The sequence below is a fragment of the Telmatherina bonti genome (assembly GCF_933228915.1).
Source record: "Telmatherina bonti genome assembly, chromosome: 22".
NCBI lineage: Eukaryota > Metazoa > Chordata > Actinopteri > Atheriniformes > Telmatherinidae > Telmatherina > Telmatherina bonti.
This window is the reverse complement of record NC_136631.1, coordinates 12,688,530-12,700,727: the sequence shown is the minus strand read 5'-3', so window position 1 is coordinate 12,700,727 and position 12,198 is coordinate 12,688,530. Positions and strand designations below refer to the sequence as shown.

At 38.8% G+C, this 12,198-nt stretch overlaps 1 protein-coding gene across 1 annotated transcript in view; it reads left to right on the top strand.

Moving 5' to 3' along the window:
- Positions 1–12,198, top strand: part of ralgapa2 (Ral GTPase activating protein catalytic subunit alpha 2) — a gene marked incomplete at its 5' end in the record, with an annotated part of 100,170 nt that overhangs the window by 28,979 nt on the left and 58,993 nt on the right. Inside the window, 14 exon segments of the mRNA XM_079262309.1 lie at positions 226–471; positions 712–894; positions 1,355–1,489; positions 1,613–1,761; positions 1,847–1,958; positions 2,944–3,181; positions 3,871–4,050; positions 7,738–7,884; positions 8,224–8,346; positions 9,727–9,821; positions 9,920–10,010; positions 10,151–10,315; positions 10,950–11,129; positions 11,779–11,972. Coding sequence (XP_079118435.1) covers positions 226–471; positions 712–894; positions 1,355–1,489; positions 1,613–1,761; positions 1,847–1,958; positions 2,944–3,181; positions 3,871–4,050; positions 7,738–7,884; positions 8,224–8,346; positions 9,727–9,821; positions 9,920–10,010; positions 10,151–10,315; positions 10,950–11,129; positions 11,779–11,972 — 2,238 coding nt within the window.

The window sequence follows — 12,198 nt, the reverse complement described above, 5'->3', positions numbered from 1 at the left end:
TTACTTTAGAGAGGAATGAGAGCAACACAGTCAAAATCTTGTGATTATGCAAATAAAATAAATCCAATGAATAATTCAGCAGCTTATTCCCCATTCTAAATGGCGATAGACATGAGTGCCTTGGAAATTAGACTCTAGTGGCCAGTTATTTAACTGTGAGGAGACTCCCTTGTAGTGTACAGAGGGACTCATTTTCCTGACTAACTGTGTGTCTCTGATGGCCAGACTGTCACTGCAGGCAGTAGCAGCCAGGAGAAGGAGAAAGATAAGATGTCTGATGGGGATACAAACGGGCCAGCTGGGGAGCATGACAAGAACCACTCCAACAGCAGCACGCTGTCTGATCGACGGCCCAGTGATTCCAGTTTGTGTAGCATTGAAGAGGAGCACCGATATGTCTACGACATGGTGCACTCCATTCTGCTTTCAACCAGGGACAATGTGAATTTTGTCAACGAGGTTTTCCACCAGGTACAGTGGGAGCACAAAGCAATGATTCTGCATACATTAACATTAATTGTATTATTGTACAAATATGCAGTGGTATAACAAATACTTGTTGTCTTTACTATTAAATGACATGTACTGTGTCGCCCTCTAGTGGTGTTTATTTTAAATAACTGAACACCGTCATTCTGACAGAATAACCTTTCTGACTAGTCCAAATGCTGAGTATGTGATCAATAAAAGTCTGCTCTCTTCTTTCCAAAGGCCTTCCTGTTGCCATCCTGTGAGGCTTCAGCCACCAGGAAGGTGATCAAAGTGTACAGAAAGTGGCTCCTGCAAGAGAAGCCCAACTTCATGGCAGAGCCTGAGAGAACGACACAGGAGGATGAAGTTGACGATAGTTCTGAACCGATTCGTACCCCAGAGATAAACAACATGCATGTACAAGTAGGAACCATTGAAAAATACTGTGCACAGACTATGAAATTCAATTGTTCTGTCTCATCTGTACACATTCATAAAAGCACTAGTAGTGCTATGCACGATTGTAAAGACAAGGTTTTGTACACTTGTTTTTTTTTTTATGTTTATCATAGTTGTATACCTATGAAAAAATACTTTATGTATGGTACAGTAGAAAATATTTTCCATAAAATAAATAAATAAAAAAACCTCCAATAATTCATCCTATAAATTATTGTGTAATAATTTTATTTTAAAAAGTTATGCATTTCCATACTTGTTACTATTAGTCAGAGCCAAAACCATACATTATACAGTTTTGAAATAGAGATAAAAAACCTGAACACTGTGTTTTTTTCTAATTTTTTAAAAATCTGGGTTATAGTGCGAGTCATAATGTCTTATAATAAATAAGAGCTGATTGATATATCTTGTCTTTTTTAAGATGTTGGAGAGTCATGGTCACAAACGGTCATCCAGCTGGGGGAGGACATACTCTTTCAGTAGTGCCATCAATCGGGGTTTTCTCACTGAGGAGCAGAACATGGACATCAAGGCTGGCATCCAGCCCACACTACAGGTTCTCCTGCTTATGTTTAACTTGAGGTCACAACACATGATGACTGAGCAGTTCTTAACAGCAAATTTCTCTAATGTCACCATTTTCTTTATGACCCTAGTTTCATTGTGTCTCCATGTGCAGGTGTTTCTGACAAACTCCTCTAATGTGTTCCTGTTGGAGCCTTGCCAGGATGTACCTAAACTCCTGGAGAATCAGGTTGAGCTGTGCAAGGGTGTTCTCAGCATCTACCGGCACATGATCATGGAGCACACTATGAGTACACAAACATGGTCAGTTAAGTGCTCAAGTGCAGTTTTTCTTTAATGAGCTCTGCTGCAGCTGACACTGGTCGTTTTGATTGTGTTTGTTGTGCAGGGAGCAGATGCTGCAGGTACTACTGAGGATCACAGAGGCGGTGATGAAGAGGCCACATGAAAACCAAAGAAAAGACAGCTTTGCTGAAAGTTTAGCATCTATCCTTTTTAGGGTATGCAAAAAAATCTACTTTGTTTTTTCATTAAATGCTTTAAGTAAAGAAGTGAGTGAAATTTTGCGTACTGATGTAATAATGAGGGCTGCTTGTTCTTTTGTGTTTAAGACGCTTCCTGCTACTTGCAGGACTTGAATGACTCTTGTTACATGAGGGAACCCTTAGTCAACATGTTTAGCTTTTTTTATGTAAATAAATATTAATAATATCTCCATCTCAGTGTGCGGTGACTGTAAAATATTAAATGCATGTAAAACCTTAAATGTTTTCCTCAAACTTCCTCAATATTTAGTACCTTTTAGATGTGTAAAATAATTCAGCATGACCTTCATGTTGTCATATGTTTTTAGTTTGTAATTACCTTAGCTAAGGACAGAGCGGAGGTTATGTTTTTGCTGATCTTTATCTGTTTGTCTCACTGTTTGTTAGCAACTTTACACAAAAAGTACTGGACAGATTTTTATTATTTTTTGTCTGAGAATGGGTCTTGGTCTAACTTGGATTTAATTTAGTTATGGGAGTGATCCGGATCACCATCTGGATCCAGGATTTTTTATTAAGGATTCTTTATGATTGTAAGAAAGGGCGATTGTCAGTATGTATGCATAAACTCCACACTAAATGGTCAGGGTACCTAGCCAAAGAAATACAGGAGAAGATCCCTACAGGTTTAACTAAAAATCAAAGAAAGTTCTAGATCCTTGCAAAATTCTGGACATAATAACCCAGAGCATAAAAAAAAATCAGAGGATCTTTGGAATTTTTGTCACTGGAAAAAAAAAAACTAACAAACACCACAATATACCAAGACATTGTCGATTCACTGTCAGTAAATCTAGGAGTCTAATGTGTGTAAAATGAACCTAGTCTGGGTAATGAGCTGCTTGGTAGAGGTCTACGCTCGCAGAGGGCTTTTCTAGTTTATTATTGCAACTTCATACGTGTGTCAGAGTAAATTTATCTTTCCTCCTCTTGTCTTCAGACCATCATTGTGGCATGGGTGCGAGCCAACCTCTGCGTATTTATCTCTCGGGAGCTGTGGGACGAACTGCTGGCAGTGCTGTCTTCCCTTACTTGCTGGGAGGAGCTGGTGACGGAGTGGGCCAGCATCATGGACTCGCTGACGGCTGTGCTGGCACGCTCTGTTTACAGCCTGGACATGGCCAACTTGCCTTTGGATAAACTCAGCGAGCAGAAAGAGAAGAAACAGAGAGGACGTGGTGAGGAGACTAAATGTGGGAAACATTGGGGATTGAAAATGGATTTTATTTGTATGACTTAGTTGTCTTTACTTGGGTTGGATTCCTGCACTTTGTGACATCAGACATGAATTTCTGATGAACAGCAGTGTTTTAAACACCAAGTAATTAGGAACGCAGTGGGGCTCGTGAAAGTACTGAACCATTCGGTCGGTATGGACGTGACTATGTCCCCCTTCTGTTCTGCAAGTTCTCAGTTTTGCAATAGATTTTGCGCAAGCACTTTATTTACAGCTTTATGGGCCGCAGAGTGTGTGCACCTTTCCATACAGGCGAAGCTCACCCCAGCAAGTCAGTGTCAGATCACCATTGTGCCCCCACCCATTCACTCCTCTTACTGGCTCTACCTCTTTATTTTTGTTTTCTAACATAACTTATTGCCAGCAAATACTTTTAAAATCCTGTTTCTAGGAACTCCAGATAAGTTCAAGTTGAATTATTTGATATACACACTTAAATAAAAGTTCAGTGTAATCTTACGTAACCTGTAAACCATTGCTGTTAGTGGTTATATTCAGAGAGTATGTTTTTATTAGGGCGTGTTTGAATTATCATGTATTTTACATTTTAACTAATGAGTGTTGAAACTGTAGCTATCCTTCAAGCTATCTGTGAGATAAAAACTGAAGTGTAAAATCTTCATATTTCAGGAGTTATGCAGGATTCCCAGAAGGCAGCAGCGGTTGCACGCTCATTTTCACTGAGTTGGAAGAACCAAGGGGAGCAGGTTGGACCAGGAGTCCAGGAACCCATGAGGATTCGTTCAGCCACGACTTCAGGAGCCCCTGGTGTGGAGAACGCCCGCAACAATGTTCGACAGAAAGCCTCTGGTAAGTATGACGACTCGGGCTGTGACGATATGCATATGTCCCACTTGCGATTCTCACAATTCTTCGATATTGCTGATTTTTGTAGATTAAAAACAAAACAAAAATGTACAAAATTTTTTTTGCTCATAATTTTTCTTGATTTCAATGAGGAAAAAACAACACAGTAGCCAGACCATCATTCTGCTGCTGTAATGCCCAAGAAGACAAGTAAAAAGATCAATAAAAACAATAAAAATGACAAAATATTTTACAATGGGTTATTTTTATTTATTTGAAAAAAAAAATCTATTTTAAAATTTTAAAGCAAAAAATCCTGATATTCTATTTTTCGATTAAATTTTCCCACCCTAATGACTATAGCTCTATTTGTCTCACAACTGGAACAGACAAGTATTAAAGCAAAAACCGTCTTTTTTTTTTTTTTTTTTTTTTTTTTTTTTAAACACTTCCCTTGTGTGCTATTCTATACACATTCTTTATTGTCTACAGCTTTTTTTTGTTTTGTTTTTTTTTTTTTTGGTGAGACAGCGATAAGCCTGTGAAGCACTATTTAAGACCACAGTGTTTCCCCATCACATCTGTGTTCAGAAGTCTTCAGACAGGTCTGTGTGTACACTGATCCATTGCCACTGAAAGGTCCAACACTATAAACAAAGAAGCCAGCAGATGGCCCCCATTGTTCCCCTTTCATTTCAGTAGCCCGTATCAACATGTTTCCATGTCGGCTTGATTGCAAGCATACAGTACAATTCCCCCGATGGCATGTCAAAAGGCCAGCTGCAGACAGCCCTTATCTGATGGGAAATTGTAAGGCTAATTACAAGCTGACCTGGAAGGCAGTAGAGTAGTAAGTTGCTGCAGTGCATGTCTTGGGTGTCCTATTTTCTGATTTTCTCGACCAAATCTTAATGTGGATAATAGAGGATGAAGATGAGCCCTTTTCATTAGTTGGCCTTCCGCCCACATAATGCACCAACAATGTTCCGAAATAACGAGCCTGTTGAGCAAGGAGCAGATGTGTTTGTGCCTAAAAGATTAAGTCTTAGACTGAGTGTGTGTATGTGTGTTAACACATCTATTATGTGGCTCGTGTGCATGTTTATGCATCTGTTCGATGAGTCTGTTTATTTGTATCTATGTGCAAGCAGAGATGAACATTAAACACCACCGCTTCAGATTCTCTCCCTTTCTTTGACCTAATTGGATTTCTCCCACATTGATCTTCAAAGGACCAACAGCCCTCCTCCCTACTCCTCAAGAGAAAGCCCACACATCAATTGCACGGCAGTTTTTGATAGTTTCATTAGGAGCGTAATTAATGCTCATTAATATGCATAAATGGGAAGCAGCGTCGTGCTGTAGCAGAGACGATGTATCGCTCTCACTCAAAGGCGTAATTAAAGTGTGCTGAAAGCAGAGAAGAGAAGCGTCCTCCCTCACTGCTCTTCCTCTGAGAGAGAGCCTGAAGTGCTATCCAGACACAATGGCAATGCATCAGCATTGACAACTGTCAAAACTTGGTTGCTCTTACACATGCAAATAAGTGGTGTTATTGTTGGGAGGTCTTTTCTTGATAATGGAGAAAAAGGCTCAAAATTTCATTATAGTACTCATTAAGCTTATACAAGCACAGACCCAGGTGAAGAAGCTCTCTCTGTCGAGATCATTACTGAGTGGTTATAAATGTGCCAGTTTATTTTTAGAAAGCAATATAGTTTAAAAAAAATAAACAGGTGATTATTTTTACATCTGTTTTTACAAAGCTTTTTCCATTATAGTACAGTTTCTTTTCACTAAATAGCATCCTTGTTGCTCTGTTAAATGACATTTTTGTTGTTTAATTGTTTGTTTGTTTTTCGATTTTATTTCTGTTAACATCGAAGCAGTATCAGCCTAACCTCAAGCCTGGTCAGAGGATTTCATTGTTGTGCCAGTATTACTGCACTGAAGATGCATCTGGTTTGATGTTGAGGTTAAACAGATCTTTCGATAGATATTAGGGCTGTGAAGATATACTTACATGCCGATTCGATTCCAACTTTTTTGGGTGCCAATTCGATGTAAATTATGATTCTGACAATTCTTTGATATTGCTGATTTTTGTAGACTAAAAACAAAATAATGTACACAACTTTTATTTGCTAGTCTTTTTTTTTTTTTTTTTTTTTGATTAGGAAAAAAACAACACAGTACCAGACCATCATTCTGCTGCTATAATGCCCAATAAGACAAGAAAAAGATAAATATAAACAATAAAAATTACAAACATTTTATAATGGATTATTGTTGTTTATTTAAAAGAAAAAAATTTTAACAAAATTTTTAAAATCTTTAAAATTGAAAATCAAAAAATCCCGATATTTGATTTTTCCAATTCGATTTCCCACTCCTTATGGATATGTTTTAGGATATGTTTTAAGGTAGCGCACTCATAAAATGCAGTGCTCTGTACTCAAATTAAACATTCAATATTGGGGCAAACAAATTATTCAAACTAGCTCATAATACAAAAGACCTAATTAAACTTCATACTTTCACCTAATATAGCCTATTCATAGCCTTTTTGCTGATTTCAAATTCATTATGTTTTTCTTTTTCTTTTACAATTAATGTACAATTACTTGTGTGTTTTTTTTGTTCTTGTGTTTGGCAGTTTGTTGTGTGTAACTCTATAATGTTATCTGTTGGATTTGACTTCATACCTTTATTGTTTTGATGATCAAAGCAGTTTCATACAGCAAAAATTTATCCATGCTATGAGGAAGTTCTCAAAAATCAATATAAGTGACGTAGTGTGGTTAAACTTTGGTCTAGGAACGCTGACCTTAGGCTGATGTGTCAGTAAATCCAGCAGTAATGTTATTTTACTGTTGTAAATTTAATGTGAGTTGAGTTTTAATTGTTCTTTCTGTTTTTTTGTTGCAAATCTTGTTAACAGTTCCTTTTTGTTCACAGAGCAACACCTGTGATTTTCTTCCCCCTCGTTGAAATTTTAACTCTGACTTTTGCCATATTTGGATTTATTTGGTAACTTAATAGGGATAAAGCGAATCAATTAAATATTCCTGATATATATATATATCTATATATATATAGATATATAGATATATATATATAATATACACAGCTCGTATACAGGCGGCTGAAATGAGTTTCCTCCGCAGGGTGGCCGGGCTCTCCCTTAGAGATAGGGTGAGGAGCTCAGTCATCCGGGAGGGGCTCAGAGTAGAGCCGCTGCTCCTTCGCATCGAGAGGAACCAGTTGAGGTGGCTCGGGCATCTGGTCAGGATGCCTCCTGGACGCCTCCCTGGTGAGGTGTTCCAGGCACGTCCCTCTGGGAGGAGACCCCGGGGAAGACCCAGGACACGCTGGAGGGATTACATCTCTCGGCTGGCCTGGGAACGCCTCGGGATCCCCCCCGCAGAGTTGGCAAATGTGGCTGGGGAGAGGGAAGTCTGGGCTTCCCTGCTTAGGCTGCTGCCCCCGCGACCCAACCCCGGATAAGCGGCAGAAGATGGATGGATGGATGGATGGATGGATATATATACACACACAATATATTTAATAATTTATATAAAAAAGCGTACCACACACTGTTGTCATTGAATACTGTCTTCTTCCCTTTACTTCTTTCTGTTTCCTCTGTCTCTTTATTTTGTATCTTCTTTCTCTTTCCCCTGATGGAAGCTAAGCGAAGCCAGTCCATCAGCAACTGTGTTCATCTTTACGAGGCTTTGCCCACTACTAAAAGTGTTCCTATGCTGCTCCACACTGTGAGCTCTTTCTTGCCTGGTATCTCTTCTGGTAACTCTGCTTGCTCTCATAGACTCTCAGGTAAAGTGTCTTGCGACAGCTGCATGTGTGCATTTGTGACCTTCGCCCTGCATTTCACATTTATCTGTCATTTTCAGTTGACTGCATTAGATTTACAGTAGATTTTGAGCTTTTCGCCTTATAGAGGCTTAACATGAGGTAAACAAATCTAGGCAGACCTTAAGCCAAAATTAGATGAAAAGTATTCATCTTCCCTTCCATCTCCATTTTTATCAGTCACTTTTTTCATCTTCATCATTTCTACAAGTCCTTAAAAATAACTCATCATACATCCCATGTGTCCAGTTTAAGCCCTTGTTTGCTTTATAATACAGACTAACATCGTCTTTTTCTTCTCAGATGTGGAAGAGTGCCAGCTGTCGGAATGTGGGGGGGAGGAGGAGCTGGGAGGCAGGGAGAGCCCTTTGCCACGTAGCAGCAGCACCTCCGACATCACCCAACAGCTGTCCGACACTTTGCCAGGTACACACAGCTACAACATTTAGATTTCATCATTCTCGTTGTAATTTCACCACATCTCTTAAGATGCCCTTTAGCAGAATTTTCTCCTCATATAAAGTCATTTGTCAGTTGATTAGTCAATTTACTAATTATGCCTTTTAATATTTAATGAAGTCAGATTTAGACACAGGGAATGAATCAATCTTCAAACCATTTATGATGTTGTTGTTCAGGCTATTAGAGGTTGTGGAACTATAGACAGTCTGTACTCTGAGGTTCCACTTTGTTGGTTGAATATCGTCATTTCCCAAACTTAAAGATTTGCTGTAAAATATTTGCACCTTGGAGCAACTTTCTACAAGTAGGTTTGTCTGATTTATAGTCGCGTGGTTCTGATCCACATGAATTAAACATTGAATTAAATGGAAAATGCATAAAATCCTCTATTGTTTTATTTTATTGCAGAAATATACATTGCATTTTTTCTATTCACAACCTGCACAACTGCACATATGGTAGGTGTTACTTAACCTTATGTCAGGATTAATCATACAGTTATCTGCAAAGCTGTTCAAGGAAATGGTTAAAAAAAAGACACGCATAAAAAATGAAAATATTTGGTAGCTGATTTGGTGAACCATCACGCAGCATATTTTCATGGCAAAAGTAAAAAAAAAAAAAACTCTGTAGTTATAGTCCCACCTAAACTCCTTTTTTAGATATATGTTCATTCATACAAGTTAGTCTGACTTGAATCTAAAATCAAAGCTCACAAAAGCAAAACCAACAGACTTCGATAAGTAGTTGGAGGTGAAATAACTAGAAAATCTAGGCGCTCCAAAGTTTGCATCTTCTGAAATAAAACTGGAGCATAAGAATATGTTAATACAGCCAAATTCTCAAAAAAGCTTCTTTCTGTCACATACTTTCCTGTTTCTTTTCCAGATGTTTAAATGCAGCAGAAATTGTGCCTGAGAAATGGTTGATTAAAGCTGTTTGTCCACTCGCGGTCATGGAAAGCACTTCCAGTTACTTTGCCTCAACAAAGTCCTGAATTTTATAACCTTGGCATCATCTGACAAAATTACCATTGACGTATCTTAATGAACAACATCTGTGCTGTGAATTCAGCTCTGCTGAGCAATGATCTCTGACTGGGCATGTTTGAAGTCTTAAATGCCACTGAAATGAGACACTTTATCAATAACTTGACTCCACTCCCGTATATCAGTACTGTATACTGTGACAAAAAAGTCACAGTTCACAATAGAATAAGTTTGACTATAATAAAGTCACTTCAAGAGATCTTCAGAGATATAATATAGAAATATTTTGGTATTGGATTTTTTTTTGTCTTCATGTAACCAACTATTCTTAAGAGCATCTCATTTTGCCTTTCAGCCCAGAAGAGAGACTACTCCCCTACTTCTTGTGGTTCTGAAAGCACTGAGAAAGGGCTGGGTTGTGAAAGGGCTGAGAGCAACGAGCCACCAGTGGTGAGAAAATTCGACGTGCTTTAAAGTGTTGTGTGAAAGTAGGTAAATTAGGACGGTTTATAAAAGTTTCTTCTTTATTCCGGTGCCAACATTCCTAGATTCTCATTCGACGGAGCAGCAGTCCAGCTGACAATGAGTGCAATGCTGATGAACACACAAACTACACAAAGCCTAAGCTCAGAGATAAGAGTAAGAACTTCAATAATTAACCTTATTTAAAATGATAATTGTTGTAAAATGAATCGAAAATTTGAGTAATTAATAGAATATCTTTTAATATCTTGCATGTGTCCTATAAACCACATAATAATCAAAGCATTTCAACCTAGGTGAAAGTATAAGCAGTGAGACATCCAATGGCTACCTCAATGAAGCTGAAGTTACATTTGATGAGGAGGCTGACAATCAGTCCACTCAGTCAGCTCATATGGACGTGACCTCTGATCCTCGGAGCCAGGGGAGCCTGCTGCTCAGCCACAATGAGGCTCTGGCAGGTAAAGGATCTGATAAGTCACTGCATTTTACCCTGCAAACATTCTTGTTGTTGATGGATGTTTATACTGATCTGTTTGCACTAGCAAATACTGCAGACACCTGCCAGGGTGGATGAGTTAAAACCTTGTTGAAAAAGCTGATTTCAAACTCTTTTTTTTTTTCTTTTTTTTTTCGAGGATGTCTTCAAAGGTTTTGGTAACTCCAGTGTACAGATTCAGTTAGTAGATTAAGTTTGGTAGCTGCATAGGGTCATCTGAGTTGTTGATCTTAGGTTTTCATGCTTCCAATACTAGAAGTTCTGATTTGAATGGATTCCTGATAGCCATGTAAAGACACTCAGCCTGTTGCTGCACTTACCTTGTTGAGACATCTGGTCTTGTATTTGTAGTTTTTGTGTAAGTTGTCTTTGAACAAATAAAACGCAAAATCTCCTCACCTGTGAATCATTTGACATTTACTTTACAACAGTCATCAGCACTTATGGATAAATTGTTCTTCCGCTGCCCTTCCCAACCTTGCATGTCAACTTCTGTGTGTGTGTGTGTGTGTGTGTGTTTTGTACATTGTGATCATAGTGTACCTGTGCTTCCTTCCTCAAACCCAGTTTTATCCCTATTCCCTTGTTGTTTTTAGGTCCTGAGTGTGCTCTCCCTCCCCACTCTGCACCTCCTTACCTCCACTCCAATTACCACTACCACTACCCCCAGAACCCCCCCGTTTCACCAGCCCTGCTGGTGCACACAGAGTGCCCGCGGGACTGCCCCCTGGACGACACCATGCATCAGTCTGTCTTAAACATGCCACACCACTTGGGTACCACTGCTTAGCTCATCATTATTCATCATTTGGACCGAAGTCTTCATTTACCTTTGACTTTCTATGTTTTACAATTCACCCTGACCACCATGTCTGACATACTATTCTCCTTTATGTTCCTTTACCAACTTTATCCTCTTTAAGGTTGCTGGGTACAAAATACATAAAGTTACATTATCATTTATCTTGAAGCCCTTTTTTTTTTCTTTCTTTTTTTATTTTACTGCCACCATTTTAATCGCCTCACTCTCTCTTGTTCTCATTATTCTGCTGCCCACTAGGTGGCACTGTTCTCTCACAGTTCATCTGGATGATGCATGTGTTTTGTGCCTTTTTCCCTCAAGTGTTTTGATGCTTTAATCATGTCACAAAGATCCTAATGCAGAAATGCATTTGGGGAAAAAGAATGGTCTTTGGATTTGGTCAGCAGCTGCTCTGGCGATGACTACATCGTTTAGAGGATTTGTTTAATTGTGATATGTCATCAACTACTCTAAATCTTAAAATGTTTTCACAAAACTTGTGTTGCATATGTTGACCGAATCTCATGTCAAATTAAATTTGTTTCTCTTTTTATTCTTTGTTTTCATTGCTAAACATTGTGCTCTCTATCTCAAACCCAATTCCTCTCTCTTTAACCATGCAGATAGTAGCGAGTTTCTGGCTGATGATGTTAGCATCATTGCTGGGGGGACCCTGACTGGTTGGCATCCTGATTCAGCCTTTGTCCTGTGGCGGAGAATTTTGGGTATCTTGGGAGATGTCAACAGCATCCGTTGTCCTAAAATCCATGCCAAGGTCTTCTCCTATCTCTATGAGCTCTGGCACAAACTGGCTAAGGTACAGAGAAACGCACTCCGCCTTATACGGCAGAAAAAACATATGCATAAAGACAAAGTGTCCATGAAACATCAACATTATGATGTTGCTCAACATAGTATAGTAGCACATACATGAAAAGTGGTTGTTTTGAGGATTTACTTGTTTACAAAGTTTTTGTGAATCAATGTGACCTTTTAGAATGATAGTTTTTAGTTTTGTGTCTCAGGCAGATACTTACAAATAT